Source organism: Lepisma saccharinum, chromosome 3, assembly GCF_977018435.1.
Source record: "Lepisma saccharinum chromosome 3, izLepSacc3.1, whole genome shotgun sequence".
Taxonomy (NCBI): domain Eukaryota; kingdom Metazoa; phylum Arthropoda; class Insecta; order Zygentoma; family Lepismatidae; genus Lepisma; species Lepisma saccharinum.
This window is the reverse complement of record NC_139231.1, coordinates 56,040,787-56,066,233: the sequence shown is the minus strand read 5'-3', so window position 1 is coordinate 56,066,233 and position 25,447 is coordinate 56,040,787. Positions and strand designations below refer to the sequence as shown.

At 36.9% G+C, this 25,447-nt stretch overlaps 1 protein-coding gene across 1 annotated transcript; it reads left to right on the top strand.

The window, feature by feature from the left end:
• The first annotated feature begins 1,236 nt into the window (after window positions 1–1,236).
• RpS25 (ribosomal protein S25) lies at window positions 1,237–25,218 on the top strand. The gene is made up of 4 exons (XM_083119879.1): window positions 1,237–1,320; window positions 21,731–21,829; window positions 22,978–23,161; window positions 25,070–25,218. The coding sequence occupies exons 1-4, from the start codon at window positions 1,318–1,320 to the stop codon at window positions 25,147–25,149; spliced, it is 366 nt and encodes a 121-aa protein (XP_082976005.1). The 5' UTR covers window positions 1,237–1,317; the 3' UTR covers window positions 25,150–25,218.
• The last annotated feature ends 229 nt before the right edge of the window (window positions 25,219–25,447 follow it).

Here is a 25,447-nt window from a genome sequence, read left to right as displayed (position 1 = left end):
TTAACTCAATTCCAGTCACAAAATTATCTCTTTATAAACAGTACTCACTTAATTAACAACTATTAATATTACCACAATATTACACAAACAGCTCAGTTTCCATCAACCACAGGCTATCAATCTTTTTTTTTTTTGAACTATAGGGATTTTGTTCTACGTCCTCTTCTTCTACAAGTGTGTCTGTATTTTTTTAATTTTTTTTTATTAAATGACACAGGCATCTATTCCAGATCGTCAACGTCCATAACATGGAAGTTTGGACAACTTTACAAAGCACGGTTACCTATTATAGCAGCGAGAGTATTATGAAGTTAAAAATATCATCACATGCTGTAAATGCAAAGAGTAGAACAGTGACAGAGGTCTCCATGATGTGAAACAAATTCACATAGTGTGGAAAATCAACTTTTTATTCTTTGAGGGTATGGTACGTACTATCTCACTTCGTTCTGCATCCAATTTCTTGTTATTAAGACTCTCGCATTTTATTCGTTCGCCTAGTTGTGTTACGCCCATGTGCATTGGCGGCGATTAGGTTCCAAAAATAAGGTGGGGGGTGGGAGTGGCAGGACAGTTTAATTTCCAGCATAGTGCGTGGGCAAAAGTGGCAAAAAAATAAATAAATGCGCGGATCAAAGGTGTTTCGTTCATGAAATATACATACACTTCATCCACGCATCCCTACATTGACAGTGGCAGTAGATATGCTAATACCGCATCTCTTCGTATCCAATACACCAACGAATGTCAAGGCGAACTTTTATTATTGCTTCAAAAAATACTTCCAATTTAAGTCATATAGATGTACATAATACAGACACCTTATTAGAACAATGCCGTAGTATACATTTACAGTATTGTTACATTTACCGTTCACATTGCCATTGATATTAGCAGTGACGTTGGTCGGTTTACATTTACTTTTTTTTTTTAGGAATACGACGTCATTTTGCCAATTTTGATTGCCTTTTATGTTCCTTACTTTTTAAAAATACTTGGACAACAGGGCTATAACCTCCACCCAACCCTTTTAGCACGCACTGACTATTAGCATCTACATTTATCATTTTAAAAGGAACAGCACATTTCACTATATTACACTAATGCTGTGCTATTTTTATACATACATACGCGAATCCAAGTCACACCTATATTTTCAACATGCAATCCCCGAAGACAAGGTACGAAGGTATATATAGTGTTTTATTGTACGAACGTTGTGTCTCCTAGTAAGTAGCTGGTAAGACTGACACCATATTTATGTGGTTCATAGATGGCAGTAGCTCTGCTTGATCCTTCTTGTTGAGTCGTCCAAAAATGGTGAGTTTTGTTAAAAAGTATTTTTAATTTCCTTGAAGTGTAGCAAACTTCACAAACGAAATTTACTCTCATTCTCATCTAATGTATTCGCCCTGGCAGTTTACTAAATTTATCGTATTTTTGTAAATGATAAGAGAACCTTTCATCTGTAATAAAATCTTGAACCTCGTGGCATAGAAACCATGTGTTGAACTTACGCTCGGAGACATGCCAAGGGATGTGTCTCCTTTGACTTCTTTTGTAAGGTATACACCGTCCATGTGATTACATTGAAACAATACTGAACTAGCTTGATATGTGTTCACTTTATTAAGTTTCGAAGATCTAGGGATCGGTTTTGGTAGTAGAAATTCACATTACAGCTAGTGAACGTAACAAATAAAGACATTCCGAAAACCGTGGAGTGAAAGGGATGTTAAAAACTCGTTAATTTTAAAATATATGCTGTGTAAATATTGCACTACAGGGATTTCATAGATCGGAGACACATTAAAATCGGATATTTTGTGTTTCGCATGGTTCGTACTGGAGGGGAATTGTGTATTGCAGAACCTAGTTCAAGGTGCCATTATGCTTTTTACATGAAAAAAGGTAACAGTTTACTATACCTGAGACAGATTTCTTCAAATTTACAGGAGAAAGTACTTACGCAAATCATTTTCTGTAGCGTTGTTGGTGTTCGGGAATGTAATTTTGATTCATTTTAATGCGAATGCATGTGGTTTTGTACGAAAATCTATTTCCGACGCGCTATTGCTGCTGCCGCCATTTGCTTCCTGCATGAGAGCACAATACGCTCTCGTATTGTCCGTATATGCTAAATTGAACGAAAGGAGTGCTAATGGAACCAAACCTAACAGGCCTAACCTAACCTAGTAGGCATACCTCGTCCCCGTGATGGTTTGTGGGGCTATCGTGAATTTTTGGGCTAACGTCAATGGTTTTTCTGGCTCAAGGAACGATCAACGGTAAGCTATCGCAATGTTGTGTGTGGAAATAAACAAGAACAGTAAGTACTCGTAAATGTAAGAAATATACATTACTTTCCTAACATTCAATTATTTCACCTAAATAAGTGTTCCGGAATGCAGAATAGTACGTTAGCAATGTAAAAAAGTGCGAAATAAATTATTCCCAGGTGTCTCAGGTATAGTAAAGTAGTACCGAAAAGAAAACACAATTTTTGGTACTATTATAGTATGGGGGTGACACCTATACATCGTATTTCACATTTTTTTACATTGCTAACGTACTATTTTGGAATGCGGAACATGCATTTCTAACTAAGATAATGTCTATTTCTTACATTTGCAAATACTGGCATGAGTTTACAATACCGGACCACTCTCCAATTTCTATAAACTTTCGCCTACTTACTAATTTCTGTGTCCTGATGACGTATCTGTAGTTCATATTTGGCGGTCACTTGTTAAAATTGTACATTTACGTGTAGAATTTGTAAAATAACCTTGCGATTTACCACGTTGATTGTCCATACACAGCAATTCGGAACCATCTTTCCTTCGCAATTCATTAATGTTCTTCCTTTACGCACAACAATCTTGCAACCTTGAATATTGATGTCAGACGAGGAATGCCTACGAGGTTAGGTTAGGCCTGTTAGGTTCCATTAGCATAAATACAAAGAAAAATTAATATTTTCGCGGTAAAAATTTACTATCCTTCGGACACCTAATTTTTTCGTTTCGTCAATTTTTGACATTTGTACTTACGTATCTGCTTCGCGGATCATTCCTGAAGGTGTATCAACGTTGTTTTTATGACATCAATTGCATTTTTTCACATTACCAGTAAGTCTTTCTGATAGGCCTTTTCGCTTGCCTGAGACGAACTAACCTAACCACGCGCCAATGGTTCGTGGGGCTAGCGCCAATGGTTCGCAATTATTTCCAATTTCTAGATCCTGATACTAACACGACACCAAATTTTAACTATGTTTCCTAACCTAACAGAACTAACCTATCCACGTGCCAATGGTTCGTGGGGCTAGCTATTCTCCGTCGGAGAATTAATTTTCAACGAACAACATGAATTTCAGCTATGAAACATTCCCACTTACACAAAACACCTTCCCGATGTTCGACAATGCTACAGGAACTTATTACGGAAGTAGTTTCTTCTGTAAAAATAAATAAATGTGTCCGAAGGATAGTAAACAAGTACCATTATTACATGCAGATTCGTGATTAGGTGGTCTCAATTAGTGAGTAGGCGAGATTTCATAGCAATTGGAGAGTGGTCCGGTATTGTAAACTCGTTCGCAAGTACTTACTGTTACTTGTTATTTTGATTCTGTAACACATTATGGCGGGCAATAGCGTACTGGTTGTGCAAGTGTTTTGTCGATTTATGCAGTGTTGCAACCTCGTTCACCGGAAAATGCCTACTTTCGTGCCCGGATTTGAAATTATGCTAATACCTTGCAAACCATTGACGTTCGCCCCACAAACCATTGGCGTTAGCCCCAAAAACCATTTTTCGTAAGGTTAGGTTAAGTTAGGTTAGGCAAACATAGTTAAAAAAAAATACTCGACACGTCATGTTCTAGTGAAAACACGGCAAGTTTGAAATACTGACTCCGGGATTACGTCACCTAACACACGGAACATTGTGCTCTCGTGCAGAAAGGAAATGGCGGCAGCAGAAACAGCGTGTCTGACAGGGATTTTTGTAGAAAACATGTATTTGCATTAAAATGGATCAAAACTACTTTCACGAACGTCCACAACGCTACTGAAAACGATTTCCGTAAGTACTTTCTCCTGTAAATTCGAAGAAATCCGTCACCCCTATACTATGTTACCCAATTTTTGACTTAAGGGTATTTCTTTGACTCCTTTTTTCGCTTCCATAACACAGAATATAGCAAGCAAATCTTGACTACCGTAGTGGGCATGCAGTGTTTCAAACATCCTTCACCGAAAAATACCTACTATCGTGTTTGTTACTTGTACAAATTGTACATTATGCACGGGTAGCTGACGGATAGCCCCATGAACCATTTCGATAAGGTTAGGTTTGGTTACGTTAGGCAAGCATAGTAAAAAAAGGTGGTAATAAAACAAATCAATAATAATAATAACTGTAATTAAAAGATTGTTAACACTATTATTAGCATTAGTACGTTTATCGTGGCACTTCTCCCTACCTGCCCAGACAAAACTTCGTGGTTGCGCATCTGATTGTAAATAGAAACTCAGCACCTAAAATTAAATATTTTAATTATGTATACCGTTTAATTTAATTATAATTTTTGGATTTTGGAATCACATAGACCCTTTATATTAAGATATTTGTGTGTGGATGTTGAGAGGCAGCAATATGTAAGGTTGAAATAGAGAATACATCTGCTTCTATTTTTGAAAGTTTGCCTTGAAAACCAGGAATTATACTTGAATTTTATCATGGTCCTAGAGTAGCCACCCTGGAATCCCAAATATCATCTAGCAGTTCAAAATCATCATTGCTTCCACAGAGTTCCTTAATGTTTTCTGTTACATTAAATTTTAAAGATGGTGGCTTACTCCACTTGTGAAAAAGAAAACTCCATAGTGGGTCTGTTACCATTTTCATTATTTAATTTATTTGTGGTGTTCTGCAATGATCGAAGCTTCGGAGACATTGAAATCTATGTTTCCCGTCACTCTTTTTAATGAAATGCCTCTCTTCGATGATTTGAGCTGACAAACCTGTTCTTGGGTTTAGATTTATAATGTCCAAATCGTGTTTGTGCCACTATGGAGTTTTCTTTTTCACAAGTGGAGTAAGCCACAATATTTAAAATTTAATGTAACAGAAAACCTCAATAAACTGTGAAAGCAATGATGATTTTGAATTGCCTGATGATATTTGGGATTCATAATTTTTAAATAAAAAATAATGTGATCAAAATTTTCATCTGAAATAAAAATAAAACAAACTGCATGTTTTCACAGTTAAGTTGCTAATTTGCAACAATGTAACATTGGCAACATCCATTGTATAACTATTTTTTTAACCATTATTATAACTGTATCTTTAGTCAAACTAAAAATAAATGTCTGATGAAGGGAGCGTGTGTTCTCCTGAGACATCATAAAGTACCATAATGGGTCATAGAGGGTGTTGAAGTAGAGCCATATACATTCTTGATTTCTGTATTCTGCAGGTAATATGATTCCTTACCCCCTCCCCCCAATCTTCCCTCTGGGTTGCTTTAGGTATCTATTGATTTGGGTCTGGGAAAAAGATTTGGGTCTGGGAAAACCCTAGAGTAACTTCATCAAGTGACATTGTTGAAAAGTTTCCACCTTGGCAATCAAACTTCAGTCTCCCATGTAGTCATATTTCCTGCTAATTGGACCACTGTGGTTGTTTAACCTGTAGAGGACAAAGCTGCTTGTAAAGCGGACTTGCTGTTGATTTAAAGTAAGACATTTTCACCACTCACTCTACTTGTATGGTAGCAACAACTTGTCAAAGTACATAATATCTATCTTAACTAAGAGTTGGAAGAGGTCGGGAAAAACTGCTTTTGGGGGGGGGGGGGGGCTGAGTTGTTTTCTGCGACTTTTTTGGTTGTTTTTTTTTTCGGCTTTTTTCACAAAAGTGTGTCAAATCGATGAAAATACAGGAGTTGCCAGTATTTTTCCTGTTCCATGGTGTTCGTTTATTACATCTCTACTGTAAAATACACACTCATTTCTAAATATAAAATACAATTTACAATATGATATTCGTAGCTAGACATAAACAGTGTTTTCAAGAAAGCTGGCTTTTTTAAATGGGCAGTTCTTTCCGAGTGTTATCTTCATATTTCGATTGGCTTATTAAATATATCTATGTAGCAGCCAGCTTGTGGTCTGGCTCTATGGGTGTGCACTTTAGTCTCTCGTCCAGAAGTGTTATACCACCCCTGTGAAATATTCACACCTGTTTTTGTGTACATAATGATGCTTAATATATTTGAAACCAAAGTTTGGATCACCTTTCACTGAAAAAAAGGCGCCTACGACAGAGTTATATTTCAAAATGTTTTTAACACTGATTTTTTTTAAAATTTCAAATATTTCTGATATTATCCAGCCAATCACGAGAAGAGCGATGTTATAGTGCAATATGTAATTCAACATTCGATAATCTGACAAAATCACTCAAAACAGAAATACCGATCTACAATATCAATATTATTGTCGTTTTGCAAAATATTTCATAAAATACTGCCTACTCCGATCTCCTGATAATAATGAACAAGGACAATAATAACATTGGTATACACCAAAGAAACCGATCCAACTACCACATAGAGGAAATCAGTTGTAATCTATCTATCCATTGTTTATTTCTAATGACAGACTGATCAAATCAAGACAATAATAAATGTTAAAGAAAATTACAGTACTCACTCAGTCCACACTGCCCTGCTTCGTACTTCAGAATTTTTCCTTCTCTTCTGCCGTATCAATATATTACAGTTGCTACAGGCTTTGTCGCTAACTTCCCTCCAAAAATTCAACAATGTTAAATATCAGTCTGCTTTTGCTATGTACAGTTTCCCTATTCATCAAAATCAAAAAGTTTGCACTGAAACAGGTAGATCCGAGCTTTTGACAGTGCTAAACAATTTTGCAACTCAGTAACAGAAACACACAATGCAAAACAGCTGACTGATTGATGTACGCTTTCTCCGCGGGGGTTGATAATTCGGCTACCCTGCCACAGGGACCGTTTATTTTGGCCAAGATGCACTAACCAAAGGCAATACCAGCCATGTTTAAAACACCAGTCTCGCTTTCAGTTGCCTCCCTCCCTTTAACCCTTTCCTTCCCCTTCATGCTCGGCCAGAATCGGAGGGACAATATACCATCAAAATTTCCCTTTTCTTAAAAAAATCCTTCAATTTGCAATGATGTATGGGTTGCCTCGACTCTTGTCACACGATCTCTAATCAAATGGGTTTGCAACACTACATTGCTAGCTCACCGATCGCTTTGTTCGCCACGTTCCTAAATGATGCAACCTCCCATCACACGGTGCGCAAGCCAAAAAAAGACCAATCAGCGTCCTCTGCGTGACTGCTGCAACAGCATCTTAGGGAGCAAAACTAACATTACGCTCGAGCCAAGCCCTTGCGCAGCTCGGTCTACTCTGTCACTGATCGCAGGATTCTCAACCACCTCTCTTGGTGAAGCGGCGTGGAGACAAGAGTTCAATGAATAAGTATAATAATAATATTTTGCGTTGCAGATTTATTTGGGTGTGCATGTGCGAATAGGCAGAAGCCGCTACTGCTATGTAGTATAAACATATTCACATAACTAATGTGAGAATCATAGAACTTAAGACCTTCTGTAAAGAAAAGCACGTGTACCCTAACAGAGTTGCAAACTTATGAAAAAAAAATAATCCACATTGCCTACAAGGTGTAAAAACATTCCATTTGTCAACAGGTTAAGCAGTGTATCACTGATGACCTGTATAAAAAAAATTTAAGAAATGTACATCTTGCCTGGTGGCCGACTTTCAGACTCATCACCGAAGTTCCCTGGCTTGAATCCCGTCATGGGTGTTATTTGTGAGTGTCCCTTCATCAATTTCATCTGACGATCACTCATTCTCATCGTCGAGACTAGCCAAAAGTGGAAGAAAAGCGATGCTAAATTAAAAGAATCAAATACAAAATTTACATCTTATCCCCCAGGAGTAAGACGGTTCCGTACCAAAGGATTAATTTTCTCTCATCTTTTACTAAAAAAACCTTTTAGAAGAATGTGACACATTGAGATAAATTACGTTTTGAAACCGTTAGTTTCCTCATTAAATTTATTTGATGTTTGAAAGTGTTATGATTTATGGTATAATTTAACAATACAGGGAATTTCTCCAATTTGTTTGAAATTTCGGATACTTACTAATTTGGGTCTCCTAATCACGAATCTGCACTTAAAATTTGGCGCTCACGTATAGAAATTCCTGAATTATGCTAGCCCCACGGACCATTGGCGCTAGCTCCACGAACCATTGGCACGTGATTAGGTTAGGAAACCTAGTTAAATTTTAGGGTCGTAGTAATATCAGGAATATATATATTTTGTTCTTAAGTATTCGAAACGGAAAATCTTGCGATAAATAATGAGCAATTGTGCATTGTCGGTTGCGATGACTGACCCTCTTATTTTGCAAGTTTGACATGTGAGCGCCAAATTTTAACTTCAGATTCGTGATTAGGAGCCCTAATTTAGTGAGTATGCCGAATTTCAAACAAAATGGAGAAATTCCCGGTATTGTAAAATCGCTCCGATAAAATAATGAAAGTAATTCATTTGGTTTGATTCATTTGCTTTATTTTACTTCCCCTCTTGTTCCACTTGAGAAGATGGGGATGAATTATGATGAAATCGATGAATGGACATTCACAAACATTTATGCCCAGGCCACGATTCGAACCTGGGACCCCTAGCATCGTAGCCTGATGTGCTAACCACTCAATCATGGGGGCGGCTTGGAATTCAAATATCACCTATCTCTAGTTGTCTTGTAACTAATGACAAATGTGCGTATCACAGTGTGGTCGATCTACACCTCAATGTCACACATTCCAGTATCCTCCAGAGTGTACTTCAACATCTCTAAAGTTACTTAATCCAAAAACACACTCCTATGTCCTTTTCATCCCGTTCAAAAATGCTGGATGCAATGACACCAAGAGAAACTAAAACTGCAACTTAGAGAAGCATCAAAGTGGGGAAAGAAGACTGTAGAATACAGAAATATTTTGAGGCAGTCGCATTTTATTGTACACTACATATAATATAAAATGCATATTTGCGGGTGAATTTTTAAATATTGTCACATTTTTCTTCTCTCTTGTTGAGATGTGTTCATTTTAAATCAACCTCCCTGATCCCTACGGCCTGCCCTCCTTCACCCGCAAAAGTATTCTGGAGTGTGACGATGTCACCATCCGGATGGTGAACACGTCCTGCGTCCCACCCCCTCCCCCATCCCGGAGGATTCTCACTGACAATGTGAAATCACACTATCATATGCCGACATTCGACATACCACTTCCGTTTCTGTACTTAGTGAGAAGTATTGAGGTTGGCAACAGCCTAATAATGGATTTCTTCCGCATCATGTAGTCCGTTCTATGAAAGTTCGCTAATGGAAGAGAAACTTGTAAATTACATTGGACCACATTTTAAAATATATTTTCATTAAAAGGTTTCTGTTTATAATAATAATATGTGATTATTGTATAAATTACAATCGATCACGTGAACAGCAAGAAAATACCGCCAGTTTCGAACATGGCGACTTCCATGCATGCAGGAAGGTCTCCCGTGTTTTCAGAGCAGTCTTTTGGAAATACAGCCGTTTGAAAAGTGGCAAGAAGCAGGTTGTTCTTAATGTTTATGTGACGTTGTGTCGGTGCTATTCTGAGCAAGGAGTGAAGTTGGTGTCCAAGTGTAATTGTGTGTTTGCGTCTGTGTTTTCGGTGTGGTGAAAGAAATTAAAACGACTGGTCAAGTTGTGAGTCCCGTGAAAAAAAACACGTTGCTCGTATAAACAAGTACACAGATTTTGAGAGGTGCTTTCGTATTCTTTCAATCAAAGAGCCATCCTGTCCACTGTGGGGAAGATGTTGATAGTGATGATTGATTACGATCTCCCCAATTTTATCAGTCAACGTTAAATCGCCTCTTGTGCCACGTTGAGTTCCTTTTTGGGAAGCAAATTTGACAGACCGTACTCTGACAGGATGATGTCTAGCGCCGAAAATGCCTCAAGTTCAAAAAAGAACTGCTGAATCAAGGTAAGAAAATACATTACTTGCATGAGACATGCGTAAATAAAGTGCTTATTATCGCCTTCTTGTGCATGATAAACCGAGAGAAAGATAAACAATCTCTTTTTATTCCCCGGCTTATCTTTGTTTAGCCTCTGCTAAAACTGGTGGTATATTTGTTGCACAAAGGAGAAAACAATACTCTACATGTCAACAATGTTGAGCAGTAAAGGCTTGAATTTACTGAAAGGAATCTCTCACTTTGTTGTATAACTTTGGTGCTGTCATACTGAGAGAGGAGGTGGGAAGGGGGATCTGTTAACCCAGTGTCAGATAAATCGAACTTTTGTCGTAGAAAAATATGTTCATTCTTGAACAAGAACACTTATTTAATCACTTGTAGAAAATTTATTATACTTCAATGTGTAGATTATCAGTTAAAATAAGAATACGTTTTTCCATGTTACGTAAAATTAAAGGCTCCGAGCGAGCAGCATATGATGGCCGCACTATTCACGAACAGCTGGCACGGAGTGATATGTTACTCGTAGTGAGACTGTTGTTTACAGAGGGTCGGAAGGTTCGTGGTTCTTAATTTAGAGTAGTTTTGTTAGGTTAATAGAACCTAATAGTGTGATATGATTTTCAATGTTTGAAGTTTGTTACACAAACATGTGCATGATTCAAAAATAAAAATACTGCTCTACCTTTTGAAAATCTAGTATCAAATATCTTTACATTAAATTTTGTGTTGAGTAAAATATGTATTTGTAATCTGGCTTTCCAGTACATCATGTATAATTTGGTTATGGCTGCTAAACCTGGTCACGGAGTAACTAGTGATATATTTTGGTTGCTTGTTGCAGTTTTTCTCAACCTTTGTGACACCACAGCCCAGTAAATTTATTTCTTACATGTCGATGGCCTGATCCCAACAATTTCACTCATAAATACATTTCTCATCTTTAACCTTTTGCTGCCCAAGGCCTTTTTCACATGTAAGCCTCTCTGTCCCAAGCCGATTTTGAGCAAAATGCAGAGTTTCAATTAAATGAGTGTAGATCAGAGGCTAATTCCCCTAGAGAGATGAGTGATATACCGTTGTACGCGGAATGAACCAGAGATTCAGACTAAATGAAATTTTTGCAAATTCGGCGTATATGTGGCAGGGGGAGGGGGCTAACTCAAAATTCCAACATTTCAGGAAAAAAATTGTTCCCGTACCCTCCCCTCAAGCAAAGAGTACATGACAGTGTCGACATGCACATGGAAATGATCGCTAACATGTAAGGAACACAAAAATATTTGCATTATTATCATATGACCAATGTAACTTGAGTTATACCCCCAAAAGGAATTGTCGGCACGCCACTGATTCAAGCTTCAAAATGCAGCAGTACCTTGAAATGACTTTAGCTCAGAGACTATTTGCCCTGGAGATATGAAAGATATACCATTGTACGCAGAATGAATCACAGATTCAGACGATATATAATTTATGCATATTCGGCACACATATGGAGGGGGGAAATCCCCTGATTTTATTTTTAAAAATGTGGTTTCTCCCCCCCCCCGCCCCCTGAAAGAAAGAATATGAAAAGTTCAAAATGCACATAGAAATTATCGCTGACATGTAAGGAACACAAAAATATTTGCATTATCATCATATGACCAATGTAACTTGAGTTGTACCCCCAAAAGGAATGGTCGCCACACCACTGATTCAAGCTTCAAAATGCAGAGTTACATTGAAATGACTATAGCTCAGAAACTAAATGCCCTAGAGATATGAAAGATATACCGTTGTACGCAGAATGAATCACAAATTCAGACGATATATAATTTATGCACATTCGGCGTACATATGGAGGGGGAAAGGGGGAAATCCCCTCAAAAATACTTTTCTTTAAAAAAATGGTGTTTCCCCCTGCCCCCCGAAAAAAAATGTCAAAATTCAAAATTTATGCAAATTTCGCGTATATATGGAGGGGAAAGGAGAAAACCCCCAAAAATTATTGTAAAAAATTGTCACCACCCAAAAAATGTCCTTGCACTTGGGCACAAAACTACACCTACGCACAACATTCACGGACGAAAAGCTAGAACATAGTGAAAAATGAGCGCCAATTCTTGCAGCTGCTTGAAATTTTATTTTTAGACAATGCTGGGTAACCCCTGTTGCCACTTGTGGACAGTTGTGCTAAAATAAACAAAGGTTTCCTTCAGCGCGCTTCGAAATTCCATTCTGACAACGCAGATTCAACAACCAGTCTTCCCCCTCCCCTCCCCCTGCTTGCGCCCTGACGGAAAACTTTCATTTTGACATCAGATACTGATAAACAAGCTTCCTTTGAATGCACTTAGCAGGAGGCAGTGAAAAGCATTGCTTTAGAACAACAAAGCCGGTCTTCCTTTGTCGGCAAAAATTTGACGTTGAAAAGAGCCGTAAAAGAGAAGTACCTTTTCCCGCCTTTTCCCCTCCATTTTCATGAAGACAAAAAAAATGCAAAAAACCATTTATGTTAAATACATGTGTTAGGAATAATATAAAAAAATAAAATCTAAATTCTAGCCAAAAATAGAAAAGTTATAACGTAAAAACTACGACCTTGAGGAGATGCTTGAGACAGCGAGGGTTACATTTGGGTATCTTGTTCAAGACGCTTGGGCGGCAAAAGGTTAAAGTTCATTTGGAAATTAATATGCAACCTTAAATAATAATAATATATCAAGTATGGCATAATCATAGTTCAATTATGTATAGACTTGGCTAGATCGTTACAAAGTTACACATTTGTTCTTTTTATTGTTGAATAGCATTGTGTAATCTTATCTATTTTGTTATTGCTTCTGCATAGGATTTCACTGGTATGCTTGGTAGAGAACTTAGTTCTACCATATCCCACTAGGGAGCATTTTTGTTCTAATAGTTCTTTGTTAACCTGTATAGATGGCACGCAATGTTAAGCAGCTCTCTTGTAGTTCACTAGTATCCACTCGAGGCACTGGCGCTGCACTCAAAATTGTATATAAGCAGCGACGCGGCCCCTGACAGTGAGTTCTGTGTTGACTCTTCGAAGGCTCTTGGTCGAGCTCTGCTTCCGCAAATAGTCCAGCATTGGTAGCACGTGGGTGCTTTAGATTACAAGAGGGCTTTTTACAGTGTGGCCTCCTCTGGTAGATTATACGAGCGGCCTACCAGGTAGAACATACTCATTGTTCTAAGCTATGGTTTAGCTCGTGGATATAATTACTGTTGGGAGATGGCCTACTAAGCCGAGTGTCAGGTCAACTTTGCAGCATTTTTCCAAACGTGTGCACAGAATGTAGTTCCGTTGAGACGGGTTCTATTCCGACATAACTGCATACTTGCGAGGAAACAGTTAAAAATTTGTAATATGTAGACAAAATAATATATACATTAGCAGATATGTACCTGATCGGTTGCAATCACTGAGCAGATGGACTTCGAACCGCAAATCGCCAACTAGGCTGTCGGTAGTGGTGAATGAAGCTCAAGAACAAGTCGAGGTGGACTTGAAGACAGTTGCAGTACGTGTGGAATCATCAATCCGTATGACACCAGTGTTGCAGACCATACTATTTTAACCCTACATTTATCGTGATTCATTGCTAATCGAGCTGCACATCAACGAGAATGGCTGAATCAAGGTCTCCTGTTGAGTGTGCAGTGTCGCCAGAATGTTATTTTAGGCATCATTCAAAAGCAAAAGCTCTCCAAAGTCAAGCCAAACAAGTTGTTTTAAATGTATATTCATCCTTAAGGCAACAATATCCTGATAAGACAGGACGTCAGGTGATGTGCATCACGTCGGTGTTGACAGGTGTCAGTGAACGTTCCATTTAAAAGTGGTAATATGGAAACACCATTCAAGAAGAGGCCCTTGCTAAAGAAAATCGTTCAAGAATGGTAGTGTTGGATGATTTTTCCAAATAACTGAACTTCCATCCTCAAAATAGCTGGCGCTGGCAATAAGAAGTGAGAGTGATTTACAGCTGATGAGCGCTTGAACTGTGTGTCGGGTGTTGAATGATTTGGGTTTTGAGTTTAGTAGGAGGAAACGGTTGTCTGTGTTGCTGGAGAGGGAAGATATTGTTGTTTGGCGACACAAGTATCTCCATGCTATAAAAAGGTACCGCCGTGAAGAGACATGGGTCAATGCAGGACACACTTTGAATAAAGTGTGGGAGGATACCACTGTGCGAAACCACCGCCAGGCTTTCGTTGAAGGGCTGAGCACTGGAGAGGAGGCGGGGGGAGGCTTGTTGTTACACACATTGGCAGCAATGAAGGCTTTGTCAAGGATGCTTGTTTACTGTTCCGTGAATGAATGAACCAACTTTGAAACATAGATAATATTTTGCTTCAATGAGGCTCCTTTTTAAAATTTACATGTGCTTTATTTTACTTTGCTTTTATGCCACGAAGATGGGGATGAGTAATGATATGATGAAATTAATGAATGAACACGCACACATATTCATGCCCAGGCCGAGATTCGAATTCAGGACCTCTGGTGTCATAGCACGTTTTAAAATTGAGAATAAAATTGATTAATAATATTTTTAACAAAAGAAATGTGTGTGTGCTTAGCTTTTTTGATACTTTTGGCTAATCGCGAAGATGAGGATGAGTGATGATATGAAAAATTGATGAAGGAACACACTCAAAGAACACCCGTGCTTGAAGTATGAAATATCATTATCCTTGCTTAGCAAGGATTCATTTTGAATACAAAATTGGACTGCACATTCCCGATTTTCAAAAAGTTATTTTACGTAACACACTTGTCGTTAACTGGTACATTGTATAACACCATCAATAACAAATCACGTTTTTTGTGGTATATAAACTTCAAGTTTATATGTCTTATAAGGAACTGATGCTTGCAAATAGTGTAACAAACTTTTTAATAAATTCAATCTTTGTAAACCAAAAGTAATATCACCATAAATTCAAGGGACGCCTATCGTTTACTTTTACTTTCTTTTTTATCGCTTGATACAACCTAATTCTCCCCCACACACACACCCTCATGTTTCGAAGATATTTCGCGATTAAACAATAACACATTTATTACACAGTTTATGCACAGAAAGTGATTTAAAAATTAAAAATTTTGTGGTTTAGGAGACTAAGGAAGTAGAAATACATTCCGCTTGACATGCATGTACGGGTTTTGATGTGTTGCTGGGTTGGCAATACTGCCGATTCTCTCATTGTCTGCGATACAAAGAGCTCGGGGTTAAGGTAAGACTGGCATGGATGATTCTGAGTGCCGTACTCGGCACAGATTAATACATAAATTCTGGTGCAAACTTGACCTGGTGCGTGGCTTAGTAGATTATACGAAGGGTATCCGTATTCTTTGGCCTACTAGTAGATTATACATTTCACAACAGTCTATTCAGAAATGACTTCATCTTTTGGCCTACTCTGGTAGATTATATGATCGATAGCAATATTTCTTTGCCTACCGGGTAGATTATATGAAGGGTGATGTTCATCGATAGTTAATTTTTCATTAAGGGAAAAATAAGCGGTGTTTAATTACTGTCTTTAGCTTAGCTTTATTAAAGTAAGTAATTAAAGTAAATAACGTTTAACTAAGCTTTATCCATTATAAGCTTATAATAAATATCAGTTACTTGATAATATTAGTCTTTAATAGGAAGGCAGATGTAATTGTACCTTGAGTCGTTAAATTAATGCCCTAAAAGAAAAATAAGGTCCCTTAACTCCCCTCTGGTTTCTCTAAAGAGGAAAAATTGAATGGTCTCGGTCCTCCCTCTCAAAGATGTCTGCAGAGGAGATTTGAACCTGAAACTTCAGGAACGACTGAGTGCAGTGAAATCGTATTAAGAGATATTGTGACTTTATTTTTGGTGCGGATATCTAATTTCACTCCAGTGTAATAAACTTGTTAAGTCGATGCTAACTTTCATTATATATATACACCCGAACCCTGAGTGTATAAGATCATCATATCTCCAGCTAGATAAGAGCTAACTTCATGGATAAAACTGAATAATGTTCATCGTCACAACGTCGAACCTGGTACGTTGTAGTCAAGTACGATTCTGAGTTTACCGCAACTGCAACGTTGTGCCGTGGGCATGTGTGCAGTATGGGGTGTTACACACACACTCCGGGGGGTCATTCATGATTATAAAAGGAACCTTCTATCAAAAAGCCAGCCTTTTTCCATCAACAGTACTTATAGTTTGTTCTCTTGTGATTTACAGGCCAAATTAGATCTTAATATCTGATGAAGTATGTAACAATCTTGCTAAGTATAGAGAACATTCAGAACAAAACAACACATGACAGTGGAGTGTGTCACATGTAAGTTTCAGATTGAAGCAACAAGTGACATGTGTCACTTGGAAGCAGACCCAAGTCTAAGCAAACATCCACCACGCATGCACAAACAAGACCGAGGCTACATGATGCGTGCCAATGAAGGAGCTTTCAGATGAAGTTACAGGTGACAAGCGACACAGTCTCCTCAGTATAAAGCAAAACATTCACCGTGCATGCAAGAATAACAGACCAAAGTGGCACGATACACACCATTGAGAAAACAGTATAGTCCGAGCAACATGCAAGTGACATGTTTAGCTTGTTGTTGTGCTTCAGTTCAAAAGGTTGAATGGATTACTAAGGGTCTGCTTCCAAGTGACACATGTCACTTGTGCCTTCGGTCTGAAAATTCCCTGAAAAAAAGGTACAGGCCAAGTGACAAGCGACACTTGCAGCTTATGTTGCTTCGGTTTGAAAGGTTGCTTTTATTTCTAAGGGTTGTTTTCCAAGAGCAACGTGTTGCTTCCATCTGAAAGCTCCGTTAAACAGGATATATACACAAATTCACGTAATACATATGCTTCTGCATATGTGTTGTGGACAGTAAAGATTTTTAATTGTACCGAAACATATAATATTTTGATATTAACATTTGTTTCATATTTTATGACACATTTATATTGAGACACAAACATGTAAAAGCTTGTTTTAAGTCCATTTCGTGGTCAGATGTGCTCATCAGGATTACATGTTTAGTTTGCCCATGCCATACAAGAAACTTACATACCAGGTGGCAGCTCGTAGGTCCACACTTTTTTTTATCACTAAAGTTCAAGAAAACCTTTTATTATTGAATCACTGCTTCCTTTCCTGATTATATATGTGCAGTTATTTATTAATTATAATACAAAAATTACTATCATTAATAAAAAGTAATAACCAATTATTGCATGAGTGTCTCGAATATATTTTATCATTCACTAAAACTCACAAAATCCATATTATTTTTTTATTAAACTCTTGTCTTAACAGAGGCATTACATTTCAGTATTTTTTTTAAATTGGAAAATTCCAAACCTTGTGTCAGAAAACTCCACCTTGAAAATACCCACTCAAAATGTGTGGTTTTTGTTGGGTTTTTTTTTTTTTTTTCAGAAAATGTTGTAAATTATTGCTTTAAATAATTGTGAGGTTCTAGAATTGTCAACAGTTTGAGAAAACTCGTAAAATAAAGGCTTAGCCAAGCTTATAATACTCAAAATCATTAATGTGGTACAAGTCACAGTGGATTTTTCCAGGATATATTTTTCTCAAATCATGCTAGAAATACACTTTTAACAGAAATAATATGCACATATATCCAAGAAATGAAAAATGAAAAGGGTCTGAAATATTTAGATAAAACATTTGAACGAACAAAGCTTATAATTTTGAAATGTGGTAGCACTTTCCGGTAGATATCATTCACTTCCATATGTGGGCAAGCCACATTGTTTAACCTGTGACGATCAACTTTTACAACACATTTTTCTATGTATAGAAGAACATTAGAAAGGAGAATTGAGTACATTTTGTTGAAATTCATGAAAGTACCATAAAGTTAACTGGTGTAATTAAACCAAACACTTTCAAAATGATTAATTTCATTTCTCAAAATTTAGTATGCAAATGTTATGTTTTCTTCACAATGCCTTGCACTGAGACAGTGACCTCTCCCTCCAGTTCAGTGCTTTGATTGAACGTAATGGGTTGCTTGTCCATGTAGGATAAATGTTATTTGTAGTTAGGAGCTCTATACCCAAGAAGTCTAGCACTCACTCTTTTCTTTTCTTAAAAATAAGAGGTGTGGGGTACTCAAGTAAATACAATGCATATGTATACTTTCATATTTTGACCATTTTTGACATTTTCAAACCTTCTTAGAAACTACAATTTGGAGCTTGTGCATAAAACTTTCAGGAGCATTGTGACATGACTTGCACTGTAAATTTACAACAAAATTATTGAAACATAAAGTAGGGTGGATAGGCAAAGCAAGACAAGTCATTCAAATTTTCCATTGTGCGAATTACTCACTTTTAGCAAATGTTAAAATATTTTTATATTAATAAAAATATAAAAAAATATATAAAAATCTAAATTACTTATGACCAGTAAGACCACTGCAACGTCACATTTTTCGATGGATGATACTGGTCGTAATTTAAATTTTTATATATTTTTTATATTTTTATTAATATAAAAATGTTTTTACACAAGACAAGTCATCTATTTAGTAACCAAGAAAACATGTTTATGCAGGAAGAGAACTTGACAGACTGCAATGGTATACATGTGAGTGAAATTAAACAATATGTTTCAAAATGGTGAATGAAAAACTGATTTTCCTCCTATTGCATGCATGCTCTACACCATGTTCTCTTTTTCCCCAAAACTGCATTTTCGGAGTATAAGGAACTAAACTCAGTCATTGTAGATAATTTGTCGGTCCACAATTTTGCAGTAAAACTTTTAAAATTATATTTCATAGCTTAGAAGAGACGTGGTGGTAAAATCTCAAACATACATTTTGCCATAAATGTAAAGCTTTTGAGTTGCAATTTTTAGAGTTACAAGATAACTTAAAGGATTGGTGTCATATTGTACGAGAAGAAATTTGTCCCCAGCTACCGTATGTTGTATAGTAGGTAAAGGTAAAGTTCCCCATGCATATAACACCGTGCCATGAAGGCACATTGAGGGGATATGGGGGTAGGTCCCAACATATTCTTGATCTCTGTGATTTTGGAGGTGATGTGATCACAACCAAACTCCGGCAGCCTTTACCCCCCAGGACCCATTGATTTGATGCTGGAAGAGTTCCAGAGCTGCTTTATGCAGGGACAAGATCGGAAAAATTCCAACCTTAGATCACCCACCCCAAGATTCGAACCTGGATCAGCCAGCCTACTTTTTTTTTTTTTTTTTTTTTTTTTTTGTAATAAATGAATACCCGTAAGCAGTAGTATCCCTCTTCTTCTCTTTATTTTCTCAATTTTCTCTATTATCGATTGATTTTACTTCACTTCTTGTGCCACTTTTGGCTAATTTGCGAAGATGGGAATGAATGATGATATGATGAAAGTGGTGAATGAACACTCACAAACATCCATGCCCAGGCTGGGATTCGAAGCCTGGACCCCTGCCGTCGTAGCGCGATGTGCTAACCACTCCACCACGGAGGTTGACTAAGCTACACAGCTATCAAGTATCAGTATAGTATTGCAATGCGCAACCCTCGGAACTGTTCATAGATATATTAACTATTGCGCCATCCAGCAAGAGTAGAATCAAATTGTTGGTCAAATTTTTCAGAACATAGTATTTTAGATAATTTAATCATTTGTCCCGCAGTGTGGCTGTGAGGTCGGTCATGCTTTGGGCTCCAGCTATGGGACGTGTGCACGTTTTGAGTCTCCTTGGGGAAATGTAACAGCTTTTCTCCTTTGATTTAGCCCTGTGTATGAGACTGATGAACACTCGTCATGATTAAATAAGAGAGCTACGAATAAGTAGCATAACCCGGTTATGAAAACCTACATTGATGACCGGGGGTTCATCGTGCTGACGTACACAGTCATCCCGTAAGAGTACTGAACAATTTTAATATGTATAACTTAATGTTTATTTATTAGTAATAAACAATTTTAAATCAATAAAATTTTCTCTAAACAATTTGCATATAAATGTCAGCTTGATGTTCTTTATTTAATTTAATTATCCACAAGTTTCTTGTGCTCAAGAACACAAGATTGAGAGCAGCGTCCATTGGTGTGGTGAGCTGATCTTTGCAGAACTTGTACCATTTGGGACTGTCTATATATTCCGGAGGGGACAATTCTTCACTTTTGTTAATTTTTAAAACCACAATATTATTTCTTTTTTATAATTACAATTTAAGATATGAATTGGTATGCACTTATATTACGTGTATATAATAATAATTATTTATTATTTAAGTGTAAATACCTGTTTTCATAATTTTTAATACTTTTCCGGAAGGGACAAAATTTGACCATCCGCTAACTGCATAAACTGACAAAAAGGAAAATTCAGCCAAACCAGATAACATACTCAAATTTCCTTTAATGGAACTAAACTACCTACAACAGCTTACATTTGGTCACCTTTGGTTTGGTGTATTTAGTTAAAATAAGAAAAGTACATCAATTTTAAATTCTTCCGGAAGGGACTTTTCCGGAGGTGACAAAATGTTTACATAGTTGCCAGATCTCTGTGCAGATGAATAAAAAATTAAAAGATGTGTAATAACATTGGGACAAACAACCTTGCTTTGGTCTAGAGTTTTCATCGTGCCACAGGTTAATAAGTTGTGTAAAATGTTTTCCAGAAGTGACATTTTATTTTAAAATAATCTTTAAATAAAAATTAGTATTATATACTCATAACACTAAAAGTTTTCAGTGAAAATAAATAGTTTACTCATATAACTCCATGAAAACAATATATAATATGGTATTTAAATTATAATATCCTTTAAAAAAAAAATATCCAATACATACTAAATTTCACGTAAATAGACATCAACATTCATTGTCTTGTTAAAACTCATACAACCTGACAATTATTTGGTATAGGGAAAAATGATTACAGATTCTTAAACTTCAAGGTTTCATCTTCAAAATGATGTATAACTTGTTGGTATAGTGACACTTTTAAGATTTGACCAAAAGTATCTTGAAATTATGGACAAGGCCATTTGCAGACGGGAGTATGAAATAATGAATACATGTATTTTTGTTATCTATCCCATACAATGACAAATTCCATGCTAGAAAAAAAATGGATGTGTTGATAAAAGACTAGCCCCGTCTAGTTCGCTGCACTTATTGACTCTCTTTGCACTGAAGTGTGTAGTTGGTTACATGATGTAACACTGACTCATGTAGTTCGTCGATTTGGTGTCTGTGCCGTTTGTACTATGTTCTGGAGCAGTGTAACGTGTGTGGTGTCTGGTCACGTGGTGCATGCTAACTAATGAAATGAAAGTTTAAAGCAGCTGACAGGCATTTGTTGAATCTTCTGAACTTGAACACCGCTATTAATCTACTTGGTAATTTCCTTTCACCAGCCTGACACCAGGGTACACCTGTACTACACCAAGTGTCAAAAAAAAACTACAGCAAACTAAACGGGGACATCTTATTAATGAACCTGGTGGGATTGATTGCATTATGTGTGCATTTTGTTTATTTGACATTCCTGCATGACTAATTGTTGTCTTCTTTCCACAACAGCCGCCAAAGAAGGATACAAAAGGAGGGGCCTCCAAACAGCCCCAGAAAACTCAAAAGAAGAAGGAAGGAGGAAGTTCTGGAGGAAAGGCAAAGAAGAAGGTATTATCTCATGCAGAGTACATGCACTTCTCATAGGGTGAAAAACATATGATGTTGGGCAAAGTGTGTAAGATTGCAGATATTTTTATACCAGTCAATTCATTTGAGAATCTGCCTGCAAATGAAGATGAGAGTACGGGAGTTTGTACATGACATTCATCTATTAGTCTTGTGCACTTTCCCTATTCTAATGTTTGCATGGTTGTTGCATACCATGATTAACCTCTAGCAGACGAGAGCCTTTCCCGCATGTCATCCTCTCCAGTTAGGAACTTTTCTTGCATGCACTTTGAACATTTGTTTTTGTTTTCATCATTACATGTAAAAGTAAAACATATCAGCAAGAATTGCTGATTGAAGAGTAATTAATATCCATTCAAAAAGATACTGAAGTTTCTGACCAAGGCAGTTTTTTAAGATTTAGTGTTTATAATATGTAAACAAGGCTTAATTATAAAACCATTCATAAGTGAAATAATATGCATTTTCTAAAAATAGTATTAATGATGCATAAATGGAGATTAGTCGCAAAAAGCCACTTATTGCTAACAGAGTTGCACAGTCATCAGTTGAACTTGACAGATTTGTTTTCTGATATGTCTTGCGTGCTATTATTAGAATTTTTCCAATAAATATATTATTTTGTCATTCCAGTATGTCATACCCTCATATGTATAAAAAATCAACTGAAACATCATGTGTTATTTTGAAAAAAAGATACATTAATAACTACCATGTGGAGGTAGCACACACACAGACAGAAAGAGAGAGAGAGAGAGAGAGAGAGAGAGAGAGAGAGAGAGAGAGAGAGAGAGAGAGCATATGGGCCTCCCTGATAGTGTAGTGTAAGAGGTTCCAGGTTTGATACCCGATGGAGGCACATAGTGGTTTGGATCCCAGTTTAAGCTGTAGGTCCAGTCCCGATTAGCTTTCTCTGTGTAAAGTGGACTTAAAACTCAAGTCAAACCAAACACACCATGCGGCCTTCATGCAAGGATGAATGATGATTCTACGAAACAGGTGAGGATGCAGCCATGTTCTGTTTGGTACTTGTATGTTTTTCTGAAACGCTGATAAATCTGTTCGAAAATTTTTTCACAAATGTTTCCTAACATTTTAGGTCACAAGGTTCTTTATGTCTTTTGCAGAAGTGGTCGAAAGGGAAAGTCCGTGATAAGTTGAACAACCAAGTGCTGTTTGACCAGGCTACCTACGACAAGCTGTTGAAGGAAGTCCCTTCATATAAACTCATCACACCTTCAGTTGTTAGTGAAAGGTTGAAAGTTCGAGGCTCCTTGGCCAGGAGAGCTCTCATTGAACTGCTCCAGAAAGGTAAAGTTAAATATTCTGTGTGATTTCTATTAGGAGTATTAATTCTCTTTGTTTATAATTCCTCCAGTACAGGATCCATTGAAACTGAATGTATAATTTTATTAATGCCTACATCAGTTAGTAGTGACTTTAATATTTGTTAATGAGCATATTATTTTTACGATGAATTATTTGAACTTTAACCACTATAGTTGGCTTTATACATATACAATCACCAACAAAAGTTTGTCTGTTTTTCTTACTCTTTTTAAGATTATATGTTAATTAAGGACATGTTACATGAAAATTTTAACTTCAGACACAAATGTAATGTTCAGAAATTCACTCCACACTTTTAATAGTCAATTGCTCCACCACTGGCCTTCAAACAGTATTTGATCCTCTTCGGCATTGTCCTTTCCAACTTAAGGCATTCATCTGAGCTTTTATATCAAATCAAATCCGTATGATGCTCTCCCATACTTCCCTCATATTTGCAGGCTTATACTTTGCCAGTCTTCCTGCAATAGTGTTCTACAGATTCTCTACATGCAGAACAGCCAAGGGAGAAGAGGAATATCATTTCTCTCGAAGCTTTGCAGAGTTGTTCTAGAATTGTGGTAGAGAGCATTATCTTGCTGAAAGCTTCTCAGCAGAAGACAGTGTATTTTCTTTTATCATTCTAATGCTTGTGCAATTTCTCTTACTACATCTGCCACTTTTCTTCACACTAATAACTTGCCATTTTATATCTTCTGATTAACCATTGAAAAATATCTCAATGGATGAGGCTTTATAATGCAGAAAACCTGGTGTAAATATCTCGTAATGTCATAAGGCATCAAAGTTTGGGTTGTGCAACTTTTGAAACGCACTGTGTAGTCACTGCTTTACTCAACTCAGTAGAATTGCAGAGGCTATAACATGTCGAAGGAGAAGTCAAATTTATTATATTTTGCATGTTACCATTTTTGTTATCTTTTTGGGAGTGTTACGACTGAGCATATTAGCTTATGATTTGACACACACAGGAGAGAAATGCAGCAAGAAGGCAGAAATAAAAAATCAAGGTGAAACGAATTGTTACAAAACACATACGGTACTCATTATTTAAAAACAAATATGTTTAAAAAGAAAGCTGGATTTCAAAATTCGGGCACCAGGTGAAAATTTGCAGGTCCCATGGCAACCTGTTTTTTTCTGCAACACTGCTAAAGTACCATGTGGTACAGTGGGATCCATGAGTATTACCGTGCAAATTGTCCATGACTATTTTCATTATTATTTTTTTTAAAACCTGTGTGTTTTTAAGCGTCGGATTTTTATGTATGCTGGTGAAGAAGTTGTCAACAGCTTGTTTTGAGTTTTCTTTTAATTCTTGAAGCTGTTATTGGGTCAAATAAAGTGCACGAACATGGTGATGGACAATTTGCAAGGTAATACTCATGGATCCCACTGTACATGTCCTGCATTTGAAGTACTCATGAAAAATAATGTGAGTATGCGTTCTTTGGTGGAACTTGCACAAGAACTGCAGTAAAATGGAGCTACCATACACTGGTGAGTGTTTCTTCAACACCGAACATGCAAGATAGTAGTACTGGAAGGATGACAGCATGAAATACCTTTTGAATTGAAAAGTGACCTTTTCCAGAGCCTATGTGAGAAATACCCATCCTTGAGGGTAAATTGTGTAAACCCTTACAAGATGCCTTTATTTTGTAATATCAATGATTTTGCTGTATAAAGCAGCTGTCACTAGATTGTCATGAGTTTTCTCTTCTAAAGCTTTCACACAATAATTGACAGTTTTATGTTGCAATAGGTTTTCTTGAAACACAATTTACTCTCTACTTTGTAACTCATCTGAAATGTACAATTATGTGGTATGGGTTTGGTGGTACTGAAACTTGTGTTTCTGATTCACAGGGCTTATTAAGCAGGTTGTCAAGCACCATGCGCAGTTGATCTTCACACGGACAACAAAGGGAGATGATCCGCCAGCATAACTGTTGTTCATTCCTGATTCTGGTTTTCTTTATATAAATAGAGTAAAATAAAACAGATGTAAATTGTAATTTGGATTTTTATTTCTGGGAGTCAACAATAAAGCAGGTTAGTGGTTTCACAATGAAGAACTGTAGTGGGCAGAATGGGTGAGCAAGAAAAAGTCATTGAAGATGGTCAATACCTTTGGAAGATGTGGAGGGCTGGGAACTGAATGTAAAGTTATGTTATTCCAGGAATTTGAAGACAATGCTAGAGATAATGTAACAAGCCTTGTGAGTTGAAGGTTGTATCGAGGCT